This window comes from Mesoplodon densirostris, chromosome 16, assembly GCF_025265405.1.
Source record: "Mesoplodon densirostris isolate mMesDen1 chromosome 16, mMesDen1 primary haplotype, whole genome shotgun sequence".
Taxonomy (NCBI): Eukaryota; Metazoa; Chordata; class Mammalia; order Artiodactyla; family Ziphiidae; genus Mesoplodon; species Mesoplodon densirostris.
In genome coordinates, this window is record NC_082676.1 from 83,349,239 (window position 1) to 83,366,367 (window position 17,129).

The window sequence follows — 17,129 nt, forward strand, 5'->3', positions numbered from 1 at the left end:
GCCCCCTGACCCTTGGGATGTGTCCACCTGGGGCTTCTCCCTGGAGGACCCCACATTCTTCCCTCATCACCCCAACCACCCTTCCTGATCCTGCCGTGTGTCTTTTCCATCCAGCAGACGTGGGAAAATCTTTAGACCCCTGTGATCTCCCTGCCCTGTGACTCACTCAAGACACCCTCTTTGCTACAAAGACCCACAGGGAGCCCCGCTCCCAGGGGTCACCATGCTCCGCCGTGTGGGACAGCTATATGTGCCCTTGTCACTGACCCTGGAGCCTGTTCCAAGGCTGCAGTGGGCCCCACCTGTCATTCCCGCAGCTCCTTAAACGCCCTGTCCATCCTCACCCACGTGGAGCTCTGACCCCTTCCCGCGGGTCAGGGAGATGACAAATTCATGCTTGTCTGGCGGGGAGCCAGCCGTCTGCAGGCCCCGGCTGTCTGCTTGTTTGGCGTCCACCCTTGGTTTGCTACCAGGAACAGAATCTTCAGGTGAGATTCCCAGCGGGTGAGGCCCCACCCCCTCTGGGCAGCTCAGCTCATCCTGAAGACCAGGGAGGGGCTTTCAAGAGGTCAAGGGGGTGACATCACAGCCACAGCTGCACACCACTTCCGGCTCCACCCGACGCTCCCAAGGTCATTGACAGCAGATCACAGACGTGAGCCTGGCCTCTAGTTGGTTAGAGACAGGACAGGTGTGTTTCCGAGAGGTCAGTGTCCGCTCAGGGTCTGAATCTACACTTAACTCTTTATTGGCAAATCGGGTCGACAGATGTCAACACCCATGGCAACAAAGGCAGGTGGACTTTGAGGGGACGACACGAAATTGTCCTCAGGGCTGGAGTTGAAGCCAATCCACAGGGGCCCCTGGGAGGCCCTATGAAGCCTCAGGGGCCCTGGAAAGGCAGCTCAGTGTCATGGCCACTGGGCATTCGTGTCCGGAAGTGGTAGCAGCTGTTGGCCTATGGGAAGGCAGCTCATGGATGATTTTAAACCCGATGCTGCCCTGAATGAGAGGTGACCTCCAGCATCCGGAGAGGCACAGGGTGACTGGCAGGGGTGAGGGACACCCTGCCCTGGCTTTTGGTGTCAGGCAACTGTGGGGCCCCACTGTCTGTGGCATCTCTGGCAGCCGCTGATGGCACAGTGACTGAGGGATGTGGCCTCCCCGACAGGGTTCTCTTCGGGACCCGGGGTAGTTCCCTGGGGAGAGTTGGAATAGCTGGGCAAGCGGGGACACCTGGTGGGGGGCGACACCCGGTGGAGCAGGGTGCCCAGGGAAGCAGGGGCAGAGAGGGGCCTCAGGGCAGCAGGAGCCCGGCAGCATGTGGCGTCTGCAAGGATGTGGGCAGACCTCTGCTGTGCAGAGGAACCAGACACCCACCTTTGCCAAGATGACACTTCCATGGAGGTTGCCTCAGGCCCCCTCCCCACTCGCCCCACCACCCACTGGCAAAGACTGGCTGCGGACATAAACCAAAGTCCTCTCGGGTCCTTAAGAGTCCTGACCCACTAACGTCTGGGCGCAGATGTGATTCCTCACTGTTTTGGTAAACCACGGCTGAGGCCGCGTGCCGTAAGAGGGGGTGACGGGTTAGGGTCTGACCATCTAGGTGGCAGCTGACTTTGCTGTTTCCGGGGAGCGTGACTTTGGAGAAATTACAGGCACTGGGTCCCCGCTGCAGAAAGTGTTTTGACGAGAATGCAACGAGCTGGTGCAGAGCGGACGCTGTGCCTGCGGTTCCGCCAGGCACCCTGTGGCCTGGCGGGTGGGTGCCGGACGGGGCCTGTCCTCACTCTCCAGACGACACTTAGGTGGTGCCGGGCGAGTTACCTGCTCTCACCCTCGGCTCTGACTGCCACCTGCCGGGGCTCTCGGAACTGTGTGGGAAAACTGGGCCTGGGGCAGGGCCTGCCTAGGTGGTGCCTTGTCTGGGGCGGCTGCAGTGACCGTGGGACAACGTGGCCCTAGGGGGGAGCACGGTGGCTCCCAAACACTTCGAAGATGCTGTGTGGGCAGCGGCCGCCCACAGAGGCACCTCCCCGACGAGGCCGAGCAGGTGGCGGTGCTGGGCCGCGCTGTGTCCACCTGTCAAGTGAGCTGCGGGGCCGCACGCGGCCAGTCGGTTGTCCTCGGACAGGCTGAACCCCACCCCCTGCACACTCATGGCCACGAGGCACCACGTGTGGTTGTGGTGCAGGTCCTGGGGAGGCCTGGAGGAGCCGAGAGGATATGGGGAGGGCTAAACATTTCAAACGGAGGCCAGGGGGAGACGGGAAGGGGGTCCAGCGGGAACCCAGAGGGGCTGGCATAGAGCCCCCTGATGGTGGCGGAGGAGATGGGGGAGAGGACATAATCAAATCCAAAGATAGGCAACTTTGGGCACCTCCTGAACTAAAAATGGACAATTTAGGACACATATAAAGACCATTTCACACAATGGCTCGCAATGAATAAGCCCAAGAGATTGGGCTGAATAGATGGAAAGGCACAAACCAGCCAGTGGACGTACCCTCAGCGCCTGAGTGACCGTGACCACCCATCTCTGCATGCCCGCGGCCGGGCCTGGCCTCCCCGCTGCACTCACCGGCTGTCCAAAGAGGCAGCCTCACCAGTCACCCTCCCCTAGAGATGAGGTCCAGAGAAGTGCGCCCACCTGCCCAGGATCACACAGCTAAAACCCAGATTGGTTTGGTTCCAAATCCGCCCTCTCTCACCAGGTTCCTCTGACTCATCCCAGGATGTCTGGGCATCTTCCCTGTGTCCTGCTTAGAGGGTGTTTTTGGTGCATCCACAGATGCAAGTGCCTGATGGATCTCGGATTTGACCCAGGAAAGCAGTGCTAATAATTTTCAGAATATTAAGTGTTTAACGTCGAGGAGAAGAGAGGCAAGTGAGGGGATCAAACCTGAGTCCTTATTCCAGGACAGTGGTTCTTAATTTCTGCTGCACTTTGTAATCACCAGGCTGCATCCCTGATCAATCACATAAGATTTCTGGGGCTGGGACCCAGGCAGCAGGGAGGTTATAAATGCTGTGGGTGGAACCACTGCCCTAGAGAGACGGCCTCTGTGTCCACTGAGGCTATCGGGATAATAATATTTACTAATGTGTTCAAGTGGGAACGTCAGCAGCTGGGGATGCTGTGATTCTCACCTCAGGACCCCCTGCCACTGCTTCAGCAGCTGAGCCCTGGCGGCTCTGCAGCTACTTTAACAACAAGGAAAAGGTATTAGTGAAGCCCAAGGGTTGATATTAATCAGAAAAAAAGTCTTAAGCAAAAAAGCTAAAAGGTAACTTTTGTTAAACAATGAACACTCGTGAAACAGCAATGAAATGGTATTAAAATGTCTGTGATTACGTATTTCTCAGCATTCATCTGATAACTAAAGCAGCATGAAGCAATCGTTGCACTTAAAAAAAACGACAAGAAAATAGCTATTCATTTAGTTGACAGAGAAGGTTCGTGTCCTCTGTAAGATCACTAGTGACACTGTCATCACCAAGGCGTGTAGAAGCATCCCCCTGCGCTCGTCCTTGCACTGAGGGGGCGTGTTGGCCCCTTGGCCTGGAGTTCCTGGAGAAAACCTGGGTCCTTCTGGGAGGAGTCTGGGGAGGGGCCGGCCTGCCCCGGGCCCCAGGTCAACAAGGCCCCAGGATTGCATATTGCCGCGTGGTGGCTGCCGAGTATGGACACGTTCCAGAGGAGGCCTGACGTTCCTAGGCTGGGGACAGCGTGGAGGGAGGGACACTCTGGGCCTGGGAACGACTCTGGCTCTGCATTCTCAGGGCTGGACCCCTCTGGAGAGCTGTGACAGCTGGGGGTCCTGCCAGCAGCCGTTCTGTCTCTCTTGCTGCCCAGCCCATTGCCTTCCTGCAGGAAAGGCACATGGACTGGGGGACAGTGTCGGAGGAGTCAGGTGGGGCCACAGACAGAAGAGCACGTGTCCCCTGCCCTCTGCCTGTTGCACCATATTCCATAAAAATAAACACATGTTCCTGTTTGTCTATTGCTAATGTTATGGCATTCCAGGCACTGGCACCAGTGTTCATCCACCAGAATCCATCCAGAGACAGCCGCGAGGGTCGGGATCTTTGGAGCTTCCAGTTAGAAGGGTTAGCAGTGCCCATCTGTCCCATGCTCTGCACAGTGCTGTGAAAACGATATGAAAGGGTGAAAACAAAAGGAATCCATGGGCAGGAGATCCCAGGGCTTTATGACGGCGTTGGCGATGACTTACACTGGACAGCATCCCACAGGTGTGTCCACCTGCGTGTCCACCCTTGCCAGCCCCGTTCCTCTGCACCCGCACACAACTGGCCCAGGCTCTTCATGCGCATGCGCCCGGGGAGGCTCATAGGTGGTTGCTCTTGGAGAGGTAGGCGATGAGGGCCACGGCCACGCCCACGTAGATGCCGGTCCCGATGGTGATTGACAGCACGGCCAGGAAGAGGGCCCGCCGGGAGCTGGTGCTGGCCTGGTGAAAGTCCCCCTTGGCCACGGCTTTGTTCGTCTGCAGCGGGAGGAGGGAGAGGAAAAAGGGGGTCAAGGTGAGCAAGGCGAACCGAGAGGGGACTCACCGAGGGGGAGTTGTGCAGGGAAGGCGGGGGCTGTCGCTCATCACTGCTCCCCCCTGCCCTGCAAGGCAGTCAAAGCTTAAAGGAAAGAAAGTGAAGCCCCAGGGATACCCAGGCCGGCAGTTGTCAGCTGAGCACCAGCCACGGGAGTCCCGGGTCTCGGGCACCAGGACGCGAGGGCGGGGACGTCACAGCTCAGCGGCCCCCTTCTGTCCGGTAAAGATACGTGAACAGTTTTCTAAAGTGTGTTCACACTTACCTCCTCTGATCCTTACAGGGTACGGCGGTGTGGGGGAGAAAACGGTAGGTCTGTTACCCGGAGAGGAGCCCGAGGCGTGAGATCCTTCAGTGGAGACCCCACTCGTCAGCTGGCGGCGCGGGAATCTGCGTGCCCGATGCCCCCTCCCTGCCATGGCGGGGCCGGAAAATTCATCCACCAGTGAAATAACTCGATGTGAGACCAGCGCCTCTATTTCTGGTCACCCGATTGCATAGCGAGGTGTTAGTTTAGTAAGATTCATGTTGCCTCGGGGTCATGAGGCAGATGGGAACGTGGAGGTTTCGGGTGCTGTGTCTGATTTGGCGTGTTTTTTTTTTTTTTTTTTTTTTTGCGGTACGCAGGCCTCTCACTGTTGTGGCCTCTCCTGTTGTGGAGCACGGGCTCCGGACTCGCAGGCTCAGCAGCCATGGCTCACGGGCCCAGCCGCTCCGCGGCATGTGGGATCTTCCCGGACCGGGGCACGAACCCACGTCCCCTGCATCGGCAGGCGGACTCTCAACCACTGCGCCACCAGGGAAGCCCTGATTTGGCGTTTTGTGCTGGAGTCCACCTCCACCACTGCCAGCCCCCTCCTCCTCGTCCCCTCGACAAGGGAGGCCCCGGGCTGTGGGGACCATCGTGTGATCCAGCTGTGACATCATGGCTGATGCCCCCCTGACTGATGGCAGAGGAGGGTGGAGGCCAGCAGGGCAGGTGCCACTAGAGCGTCATGGGGCGCTGAGGAGGGCTGACCGCCGGCAGGGCGGGGTGCTCAGGGCAAAGGCAGAGCCCACTCCCCGTGTGGGACGTCCTGACCCCCTCAGGACCCATCTCCAGAAACCGGACTCTCCCCGGATCCCGTTTCCATGCGTGTTGAGTGTATTTCTACTTTTTGTGGGCAGGATGGGGGGTGGCATCCTGTTCACTCAGACACCGAGGTCCCAGACTCAGGGGTCACTAGGAGATGGCTTTCCGTCCTCCGCAGCTCTGCCCCCGACCTGATGAGACATCGGGGGGAGAAGGGCCTCCGGTCCGCTCGTGTCCTTTTATTTTTTCCTCTAACTTCTGGTTCTTGAGGGTCAGTTTTATGTCCTCCTCCCCAAGTTTTGGGCGTGGAAGTGAGCCTGGGGGTTCCCTATGGACGATCTTTGAAGAGAACGTGAGCAGGAAGCTCCCAGGACAACAGTAACTACGTCTCAGCTGAGTTCACCCCAAACTCTCCAGGCCCCTCCCTGCTGGCCCCCAGCCTCTGTCAGGGTGGGACCCCCAACCCCAGCCCAGCCGGGGCTCTGCTGCAGGAGCCACAGACAGACAGACCGGGAGGCCCGAGGGCTGCCCGTCTCATCTGGGTCCATGCACGCACTTGGGGCCCTCAGTGGCTGGAAGCCCCGGTGGGCTTTATAATGCCTGCATCGGCTGGGCTCCCCGAGGGCCGCCCTGAACGGCCTGCCCCGCGGGTGTGGGACCGAATCCGGGCGCTCCGTCCTCTCTCCTGACGGGTGGGCTCCCTGTCCTCTGCTGACCTACATCATCCCCAGCCGGGCAGCTTAAATCAAGAACAAGCCGCTAACCTCTCCCAGGTTCCGGGGTTAGGGATTTGGGAGCCCCTTGGTGGGTGACTCTGCCTGGGCCTGGAGGGGCCTGGGCTGCAGTCTCTTGACGTCCTGGCTGCATTATGGGCTGAGGCAGGAGCTCACAGCGTCCCCCTACTGGGACCCACCCGCTCCTTCCTTGCGGCCCTGCAGCCCTCGGGTCCACCTAGGGTCCCCTCCCAGATGGCGGCCTGGCCTCACGGTCTCTGGGGACCAGCTCCTGGGGCCCCTGCACAGAAGCGGGGCTGCGGCTGGGGGTTGGCTGACGTTTGCACAGCGGAAAGGAAACTCTTGTGAAGAAGGACGCACACACAGGACGACACAGTGGGTGGCCCCCCCTTCCAGGAAGAGCAGAATCCCGGGGGGTGCAGCCTGGGGGTCCCACTGAAGCTCATCCTGAGGGGGTCCCCACGGGCAGCTTTCTGTCCGTATGGCCTCTGTGACCCCAGAGGCTGACCCCAGGGCTGCCGCATTGGGCAGAGGGAGTGGCACAGTGTGTGTCACTGGACAGCCCCTCGGGGCCCTGTCTGCAAACGGCCGTACCACTCCCTCCAGCCTGGGAACGTCCCTGCGGCTGGTTTTCCTTCCCTGCCCTTTTGGCCAGAGATCACCAAGTGAAGTTCGTTCCTTTCTTTTTTGAGGTCTTTTGCTCAGAAAACAGAAAGTGCAGGTGACTGGCCTGGTTCTGAGCAGCATCTTCTGTACTCCCGGGGCTCAGAGGGACCCAGAGAGTGTGCTGTCCACCCTCATGGACGCTGCTTGGAGTATAAGTCACAGGCGAGGGAGAGAGTCTTAACTCAGGTCGAAGAGCTGGAGGTCAGTCAGGGAGTGCCTGGGCCCCCTGAGACACTGCTCGCTGGGGACTGGCTGCAGCCACCGCCCTGACCTGGGGAAACGTCCTCCAACCCACCCAGGACGTGCTGAGCTCACACATAGCCCACTGGGATAGTCCACATTCAAACATGCACTCTGGTTCTTTAGGTAAATAACTACCCTCACTCACCTGGTTTTAAAGCTATGTAGAAAACCCAACTTTAAATTCAAGAGCAAAAGTAAAATATTGGTGCTAAAACACATGGAAACACTGACTCCTCCCCTTGAATGAAGTGTTATTTAAATGGAGGAAATAAAAATCATATAAACAGAAAACGCACAGCTGGGACCAATGTGCTCAGGCCAGAATTGACCTTCAGAGCCGTGATCCAGATACGGCGTGAGGTCCGTCCCAGGTGCTGCCCCCGTCAGCCTCTGAGGCTGGGACGGCCACTAGGCCAAGCACCCAGGCAGAGGAGCCGGGCATCAGAAGTCGGGAAGGTCCTCAGACACATTTCAAGCTCATTTTGTGCAGGTTTCTAGGGTGAGAAATGACCAGTTTGCAGGGGAACGAAGTCAAATTCACATCCCCGGCTGCCCTTATCCTCTGACACTTCCTCCCTCTGTGGCTGGTTTCATAGCAGGCTCGTCTCCCGGTCTGACAGATGCCAGGCCCCCTTTCTTCTGGTGCTTCTGGTGCGTCCAGTCTGGCCCCGACCTGCGGCCATCCTCACCCTCTTCCCAGTGCGCGCCGCCTCCCTCCCACCTGAGGCCCGGCTCACCTGAGAGGTTTGTCTGGCCCTCGGCTCGCGGGGGGCCAGGTCCTTACTCCTCCCCCAGCCCTTCCTTCCTTCCTTCCTTTGCTCACTTGCAACAGCTAGAGGTTTGACATCACGACAGACGACGGCCCAGGATGGCGACAGGGCCGCACAGCCGCGTTTGCCAATTTCCAAAACGAGAAGGAACCGAATTAGAGGTTCTGAAGCCCTCCATCGCCCCGCCCTCCGAGGGGACAAGGGGCCGGGTGTGTGGAGGCGGGGAGGGGATCTGAGGGACCAGAACGCAAGGCCGGGTTCTCTCCACGAGGGGTGTAGGCGCCGCCTCCCCATTCAGTCCCACTGAGAGCAGCTCCGACAGGACACTGGGCGTCTGTCTTGACGTGTGTCCCCTGCATGGAGGGCAGGAGACCATTCCTGCCTGGACAATCCAGAAGGCGGGGGTGGGCTGGGCAGCAGCGTCAGGGTGGGAGCTGGGGTCAGCGCTCTCGGGAGGGGATGGGCCAGACCTCCCGTCGGTCAGGGGAGAAGTGGGTACTTCCTGGGGCAGACGCAGGCTGCCCGGGCTGTCTTAGACCATGTCCGACGGAGCCCAACGGAGGGGCAAGCAGACCCCCGAGGAAAATTCCAAGCTCTAGTCGAGGATGCAGAGTGTGTGAGTGTGTGGGGGGGGTCTGCAGAGAACCCGCCAAATGCCTGGATGAGGAAGAGAGCTGCACACACTTTGCAGGCATGAGGCCCCCATGGTGATGTGAGTGGGTAGACTTTTCTACCCCCATCTGTCTCCACTCGCCATGCCTCACCCCAAAGTGGCAGACCCCATGGTGGCAGCCTGGGGGTGGGGAGAGACCACACCCCTCCTTCCCAGGAACGGCTCAGGCATACCCCACCCAGTAGATTGTAAGAGAACAGTGCTATCTGCCATCCAAGAATGGCTCAAAGGGAAGAGAGACACAGTGGAAATCCACACTCTCATCTGGTCCTGCTGAGAGCGTGAATTCCTGTCACTACTTGGGAAACGCAACACTGCTTACAGCTGGACATATAGACACACACACGATGCAAGTGTTCCACTCCTGGCAAATACTCAACAGAAAGGATGCATTTGTACACCAAGGACACCTACAAGCATATCCGTAGCCATACCGACCATCAGAGCCCCGACCTGGAAGTCATCCCAACATCCAACCACAGTAAAAGGATAAATGACAATGGTACCCAATACGGTAATGAAATAAACCTCAGGAACATGATGTTGAACAGAAGAAGCCAGACACAGGAGTCTATTGCGTAGAGTACAAAACAGGCCAAAGCCATCTACACTGTCAGCAAAGGAGCCAGATTGGTGGTGTCCTTGGGGAGGGTCAGTAACAGGAAGAAAACACAGTTAAAAAAATTTACTTTTACACCCTAAGATGATTTTAGAAATGATTCTACCAAGAGTTAAATGAACACATAGGAACCATCTATAAAGAATAGAGAAACCCATTTCGTGAAATTAGTAAAATCTTGATATCGGAACCAGAGAAGGAAAGTAAGAGAAAAGGGAAGGAAGACGCTGATTCCCTACAGACACGGGTGCAGGTGAGATTCGGTGCGCGAGAGCCGGCTTCCTCTGCACGCTGCTCGCTGCCTCTGCATTTGCTGGGCCTTTTGGATCGTCCTTCACACCATTTTCACCCCTAACTCATCTATTATACGTCCATGGGGCTGTCCCTGCCCCCTGAGGAGGGGAGGCCCCCGGGGCTCCCAAGTCTCCATCCCAGGCTCACCACGGAGCATTGCAACTGCAGGTTCGCGGGCTCCGCGCAGGACCACTCAGTGAACTAATGACTGAGGCCCAGCCGCCTTTCCTTCCAGCTCTCGAGGGCAACACGCTTTGGTCAGAAACATCCCCATGTCCAGGAAGCCCTCGGCTGATAATCGCGGGTCTTACGCAGAGTCTATGAGCTGATTAGGAGGATATGCATCAGGCGTAGCCAAGAAGGAAGGATTTACAACCACAGCTCCTTGTTGGGGTGGCTCTGCTAGGCACCCTCAAGGACCTGGAGTCCAGTTTGGGCAGGACGTGGTGCCTGCATGATGGAGGGGAGGGGTCCGCAGTCCTCGGGAGTCCAGGAAGGAGGAGAGAGAGCAGCCAGGAGGGTGGCCAGCGGCTGCCGGGCAGGGGAGCGCTTCCACGATGGAGGCAGTTAATCTGTGCCACCCCGCGTGGTGGCCACGAGCCACCTGTGGCTACTCAGCACTTGGGATGTGGTGAGTGTGACTGTGAGTTTTAATATCATTTGATTTTAATTAATATAAACATAAATAGCCAAACGTTGGGGGCCACCATGGTGGGCAGCACAGACCCAGGAGAAACGGGCAGAGAGTCCCACAGGGAGCGGGGAGGAGAAGAAGCCTGGGGTGTGGCGGGCGGGATGAACCCAAAGGAGGTGGAAACCCTGCAGGGCGGTTCAGGCATCAGTGCTGGGGGGCAGGGGGTTTCCCCGCGTCTGGGAAACTGCTCCACACACACCTGCCTCTGTGCATCTACCTGTGAATTTATTTGGGTAGCTCAGTGTCAGGTGGAGATGAAGGAGGTTGGGGTGACCCTGTGAGAAGGCAATGCCCATGAAATCTGCAGATGAAGGGGGGCCTTTGGACCCGGGCTGTGGAGTGGGCGTCCTGGTCTGGGGTCCACTGGCACCCCTCACAGATGGAACCTATCAGGGGCTGATGCTGGGCCCCAGGCCTCCGTGACATGTGGCAAGGTCCTGCGCTCCATCCCTGCTGGGGGACACCTCCCCCGAACCCCAGGAGACGATGCTCCCAGGGTCTGGTCCTGGATTGAGTTTACCACAAGCTTTTGCCAAAGTCCTCATTTCCTTTGGCTGTAAAATACCCACTGTTGTTTGAGTTTCAGGAAAAACATGATTTTCTCTGCAATATATCCTTCCTTTGTTTTTCTTTCTTTCTTTTTTTTTTTTTTTTTTTAGCTGCGTGGCTTGTGGGATCTTAACTCCCCGACTAGAAATCGAACCTGGGCCCCGGCAGTCAAAGTGCTGAATCCTAACTACTGGACAGCTACGGAATTCCCCTTGCTTTGTTTTTCTTACGGTCGCTTATTTTAGGGGCAGGAATCGCTAAGGTCGGAGGAGTCCACGTCCACGTCTTCCAGACATGTGGTCCCACTCTGGTCGAGGAGCTGGGTCCCGGCACAGCCGGGATGGCCTCGGCAAAACACAAAGGCTGGCGCCAGACCCCCACCCCTGAGGAGTGTGACAGACACCCTCTCTACCTCCACAACCATCTCTCTGGAAATTTATAGCACTCTGGGTATTTTATGGTTCATTTTTCCTCCTGCACCAATATCTGTCGGGCTGGATTACATTTCTTTGCATCATTGCAAAGCTTATTTTCCTTATTTATGACTGTCTACCGCTTGCTGTGTGCTGACGGGTACCCGGGGCTGCGCTGGAGGAGGGGGCTGTGTGGTGGTTTAGCAGGCTCCATGGGGAGGAGGGAAAGCCTCTCAGGCCAGGGCTCACTCAGACCCACATGCACGCTTCTTTCCTTACACGCTTTAGTTCCAGGAGCATTTTTATGACCTCCCCTCCGCCTTTTAAAGCAACCCTTCTATTTTAAGCCATGAAAAAAAAAATAAATCTTGTGAGTTAGGTCTGAAGGACAGACAGATCAGCTATGAAACAAACGTACCCCCTGTGCTTGGGTAAAACCCAATGGGAACACAGGCTCCCCTGGGTGCTAGCACCAAGCCCCCTCACCTGGCCTTGGCCTGGGTCACTGTGGGGGGGGGAGTTACCCATGATGGTGTCTGAGGGCCCCTGTCATCAAGGTCATTTTGTAGGGAACACAACAAAAACATCAGTAGGAGCAACGGCCCCTGTGCCATCCTGTGCAGAAGCCTGAGTGACCTTGTTTCCATCCTCCAGCTGAGGTTAGAGGAGCCCCAGGACCCGCGGTTCCTGAGAGGCCCCGCCCAGTGCTTATGTTCCCACAGCTCAGGCCTCCCCCCTATGCTGGCCATAGGGCTCTGTTGGAGAGAAGCCTGCCTTGGTTTTCCCCTGTGACTAATCAGTATGAACTCATGTTTAGCTTCATACAGGCACAGATGTATAATACAAAAATAATTATACATATGGAAATATTTCTATATATAAAGATGTAGACAAATGTATTTCTACATATAGAACTAATAACGTGTGAGTACACACAGGTGTATTTCCTATTTCCTAGCTCTGTTACTGAGCAAACACAGAATCAATGACACCCCAGTAGCAACAAGCACACCCAATGCCCAGATAGTGGTTTCTAAAACCATTTTCCAATAAAAGGGGTCAGAACTCCATGGGGAAGTGGCTGATTTTAGGACTCAGGCAGGTAATATACAAGATGAGCCTGGGACGGCATTTTATAGTACAAAAAAGGAAAAATACTCCAAGATCAAAAGGATGGGGCATGTCAGGGGGACACAGGAAATGCTGCCTATGGCCAAAGTGACAAAATAAATAATGTAGTATTGGATTATAAGCCAAAGTGTAAAATAAACATCCAAGGGTCCATACTGATATAAATAAATGATTGGATGAGTCAGTTCACTGGGGAGAATAGACAAATCTCCCATATAGACAAATTCCAAATAATCTATGTAGGTCCTCCGGCCTCAGGCAAATAAAGCACTAGTCCCACCCTTTGAGGGTGGGCTGTGCAGTGACTTCCTAGGACAGAGGATGGAATGGATGGCGAGAGGAAGAGTGACCTGGCCGTGAAGAAACCCGACAGACACGACCACAGCCAGGCGACCAGGGTCAGCATCCACAGTGACAGGGCATGTTGACGGGACGCAGCACTGACCTTCACCTCCATGCTCCACCTCCACAAACCCATAACCCCAGTCTAAGCAGGAGGAAAGCATCAGACAAGTCCCGATAGAGGGACATCCCACACCGTACCCCACCAGGTCTCCTCACAGCTGTCAAAGTCATCAGAAACGGGGGACGCCTAAGACGTTGTCACAGTCCAGAGGATCCCGAGGAGGCCTGACCACCAGGTGCTGCGTGGATCCTGGCGGGGACCCAGGAGCAGAAAGAGGGCATCAGGCAACCGCTAAGGCGATCTGGACAGAGCACGTAGAGTACAATGGTGCAGCAACACTGGCCTTTACCTGGGGGACAGGCGAGCCCCACGTGAGATGTTGATGGGGGTTGGTGGGTGACTGGGCTCAGGGAAGCCACCAGCTGTGCACCCCTTTGTCCATTTTCTGCAGAGCTAAACTGGTCTGAGATAAGCCGTTTATTTAAAAGGCAGGGTGTGGATGGGGTGGGTGAGAGGCCTGTCTGGTGCAGGGGCACGTTCCCGGGCTCCGTCCCTGAGAGCCTGGGGGGAGGCGGGGAGAGGGCCCGGCACACCTGCTCAAACCAGCACTGACTGGGAACTCGCTCGGCCCTTGAACTACTTACTCGCTATTTCTGAATGTCCGATTTTACTTTTCTCCCTAAAGCAGAGTTATAACACCTGTCTAGTGGGTATTGTGACAATGTCAGCACAGGACACCCTGACTTACTGCTCCATGTCGAGCTCCATTTGTTCTTGTTTCTCTAGTTTCTTAAGGTGGCTGCTTAGGTTCCATCAAATGCATATATTAGGCTCTTTTTCTAATATATGCATTTGATGCTACAATTTTCCCTCTAAGTACCACTTTAACTACATCCCACAATTTTTGATGTTTTATTTTCATTTTCATTTAATTCAGAATATTTTTAAATTTCCCGTGGGACATTTTTGACCCATGGGTTATTGAGAAGTACATTTTTAAAGTGCCAAATATTTGGGAAGTCCCCAGCTATCTTTCTGTTACTGACTTCTATTTTAATTCTTGTGTGGTCTAGAATGTACTTTGTATTTTTTCTTTAAAATTTTTAAGGATTGTTTTTTTGGCCCAGAATACAGCCTATCCTGGTGAATGCCCCCTGTGCTCTTCAGAAGAATGTGTATTCTGCAGTGGTGGCTGATTAACAGTGCTCTTCAGGTCATCTATATCTTTACTGATCTTCTGTCTGCTTGATCTATCAAGTACTGACAGAGGTGGCTGAAGTCTCCAACTGTAACTGTTATCTATTTCTTCTCTCAATTCTGTAGTCTTGCCTCATATCTCGACTCTGTGGTTAGTGCATTCACTTTATGTTTACGATTGTTATTTGTTCTTGGAGAATTAACCCCTTTATCATTATGCAACACACCTCTTTATCCCCGATAATATGCCTTGTTCTAAGGTCGGCTTTGTATGACATTAACATAAGATACTCCAGCTTTATCTTGATTTGTGTTAGCATAGTATATCTTTTTCCATATCTTTACTTTTAATATTTACTTTCAATCTGTCTGGGCTTTATATACAGGTTTCTTTAAATGTAGACAGTATATAGTTTATAAGTAGACAACATATAGTGGGGTCTCATTTTTTAAAAAATCAGTCTGACAATCTCTGTGTTTTAGCTGGTGTGTTCAGACCACTGACATATAAATGATTATTAATATAATCAGATTAATATTTACCATCTTTGTATATTGTTGCTTTTGTTTCTATTTTCTTTCTTTTCAGCCTTCTCTGTTTTTGCTTTTTTTTTTTTAAATGTGGACCATTTTTAGGGTCTTTATTGAATCTGTTACAATATTTCTTCTGTTTTATGTTTTAATTTTTTGGCCGCAAGGCATGTGGGATCTTAGATCCCTGACCAGGGATGGAACCCACACCCCCTGAATTGGAAGGCAAAGTCTTAACCACTGGACCACCACGGAAGTCCCCGTCTTCTCTGGTTTTAATCGAGCATTTTATGTGATTCCATTTTTTCTCCTCTATTGCCTTATCATTTATACTCCCATTTAAAATATATATATCTCAGTTGCTAAGCCTACTTTCAAATAGCACCATATTGTCTCAAGTGTAGTGCCGATACTTTATGATGGAATATTCCCAAATCCTCCCTCTCACCTCTTCAACACCGTTGTCACTTTTCACTTTTACATATTCCCTAATCGCCTAATGCACTGTTACTATTCGTGCTTTAAACAGACAGCGATCTTTTAGAGAATAAGAAAAATAAAAGATTACATCTCATTTTTATTTATTCATTTTTTGCTGCTCTTCTTTTTTATCAATGTAGATCCAGTTTTCTGACCCATATCATTCTCCTGCTGCCTGAAGAACTTTAATATTTTTCTAGACCTCAGGTGTGCTGGCAGTGAATTCCCCCAGTTGTTTGTTTGAGATTGTTTTCATTTATCCTTGACTTTTTCAGGATATTGTCCCTGGATATACACACAGGTTGGCAGGTTTTTGTTTATTTGTTTTATTCTTTCAACACTTTCAAGATTGAGTTGAACTGCATTCTTAGTTGTGTGGTTTCTGATGAGAAGTTGGCCACAAATTTTATCCTTGTTTCTCTGTAGGTAAGGTGTTTTATTCTCCTTGGAGAATCTTCAAAATTTTCTTTTTGTTTCCTACAGTTTAAATATAATACATCTGGGTCTTGTTTTTGTTGAATTCTGCTTGATGGTTTCTCTGCTTCTTGGAACAGTGATTTGGTGTCTGTCACTAATATTGGAAAACACTTGGATATTATTTCTTAAAATATTTCTTCTTTTGATATTCCAATTACACATGTTACACCATTTCCTGTGGTCTTGCAGTCCACAGTTCTTGGATGTTGTGTTCTTTTTTTTCACTGTTTTCAATTTGTGTTTCAGTTTGGATAATTTCTTTTGGGCCACCTTCAAGTTCACTGATGCTTTTCTCAGCTGTGTCAAGTCTACCAAAAAAATATTCTTCATTTCTGTTACTGTTTTTTACTTCTAGCATTTCTTTTACAGTTTTTATCTCTCTGCTGACATTACCCAGATGTTCATGCATGTTGTCTACCTTTTCCTTTAGAGCTTTTAACGTATTGGACACAGTTGTTTTAAATCCTCTCTTTGATAATTCCAACATCTGACTCATAATCAAGTTTGGTTCTAATGATTGCTTTGTCTCTTCAGACTTTTCTTGACTTCTAGCATGCCTTGCAATAAAGACATCTTTATAGGGCAGTAGATATTGAAGTAAATAGGCCTTTAGTGTGAGAATTTATGTTAAGCTGGCAAGAAGTGGAGCACGTTTGATGTTTGTTGTAGCTTTAGGTACCTCTTTGAATGTCTTTATTTTTGTCTTTCCTCTTGGCTTTGGGGCTTCCCTGTGTACCGCCTCAGACAGAGCATACATCTCATGTCCCCCGGCTCACATCCATCGTTATCATACTGGAAGCTTATACTCATGTGGTGGAAGGGTATGCGGGAGGGGAAGCTCTGTGACCCTCTAAGTCTTTTAACTGGAGAGCACAGTGGGCCAGGGGTGCACTCCACAAAGAGGGATGAACTCCACGGTCTTTCCGTCTCTCCTCCAGAGTAGGGTTGCTCCCCCCGCCCCCATCAAAAGCCTGCTAGAGACCACCCTGCAGCACTTTGCTTTTAGGATAACAAATGAGATGCATGTTGGAGATGAACAAATGCTTTAAGGTGGGTCTCTTTTGTTGAGGTAGTTTCTGTTCCTCTCCTGTACACACACATACTGTAAGGCTGTAGATATTTGAAGAAATATGTTAACTTAGCTTATTTTAAAAATCACTTAGAATATTTAATGCTGTCATTTAGCCTTACCATCACAATGCTGTTTGCTTTGCTAACTGAAGGTTTGCAAGACTCTCAGCACTTCTGTCTTCACTAGGCAATGTCTTTTTTTTTTTTTTTTGCTTTATAATAAATTTAATCAGTTATACATATACATATGTTTCCATATCCCCTCCCTTTTGCGTCTCCCTCCCGCCCTCCCTATCCCACCCCTCCAGGCGGTCACAAAGCACCGAGCTGATCTCCCTGTGCTATGCAGCTGCTTCCCACTATCTGTCTACCTTACGTTTGGTAGTGTATATATGTCCATGCCGCTCTTTCACTTTGTCACAGCTTACCCTTCCCCCTCCCCATATCCTCAAGTCCATTCTCTAGTAGGTCTGTGTCTTTATTCCTGTCTTACCCCTATGCTCTTCATGACATTTTTTTTTCTTAAATTCCATATATATG

The 17,129-nt window shown here is 52.7% G+C and overlaps 1 protein-coding gene across 1 annotated transcript in view; it reads right to left on the bottom strand.

Annotated features, from left to right (window-relative positions):
- Window positions 1-4,352: 4,352 nt before the first annotated feature.
- SYNDIG1 (synapse differentiation inducing 1) overlaps window positions 4,353-17,129 on the bottom strand; it is a 50,398-nt gene continuing 37,621 nt past the window's right edge. The window contains exon 3 of the mRNA XM_060079382.1: window positions 4,353-4,511. Within this exon, the coding sequence (XP_059935365.1) occupies window positions 4,353-4,511 (159 nt within the window). The remainder of the gene's footprint in view (window positions 4,512-17,129) is intronic.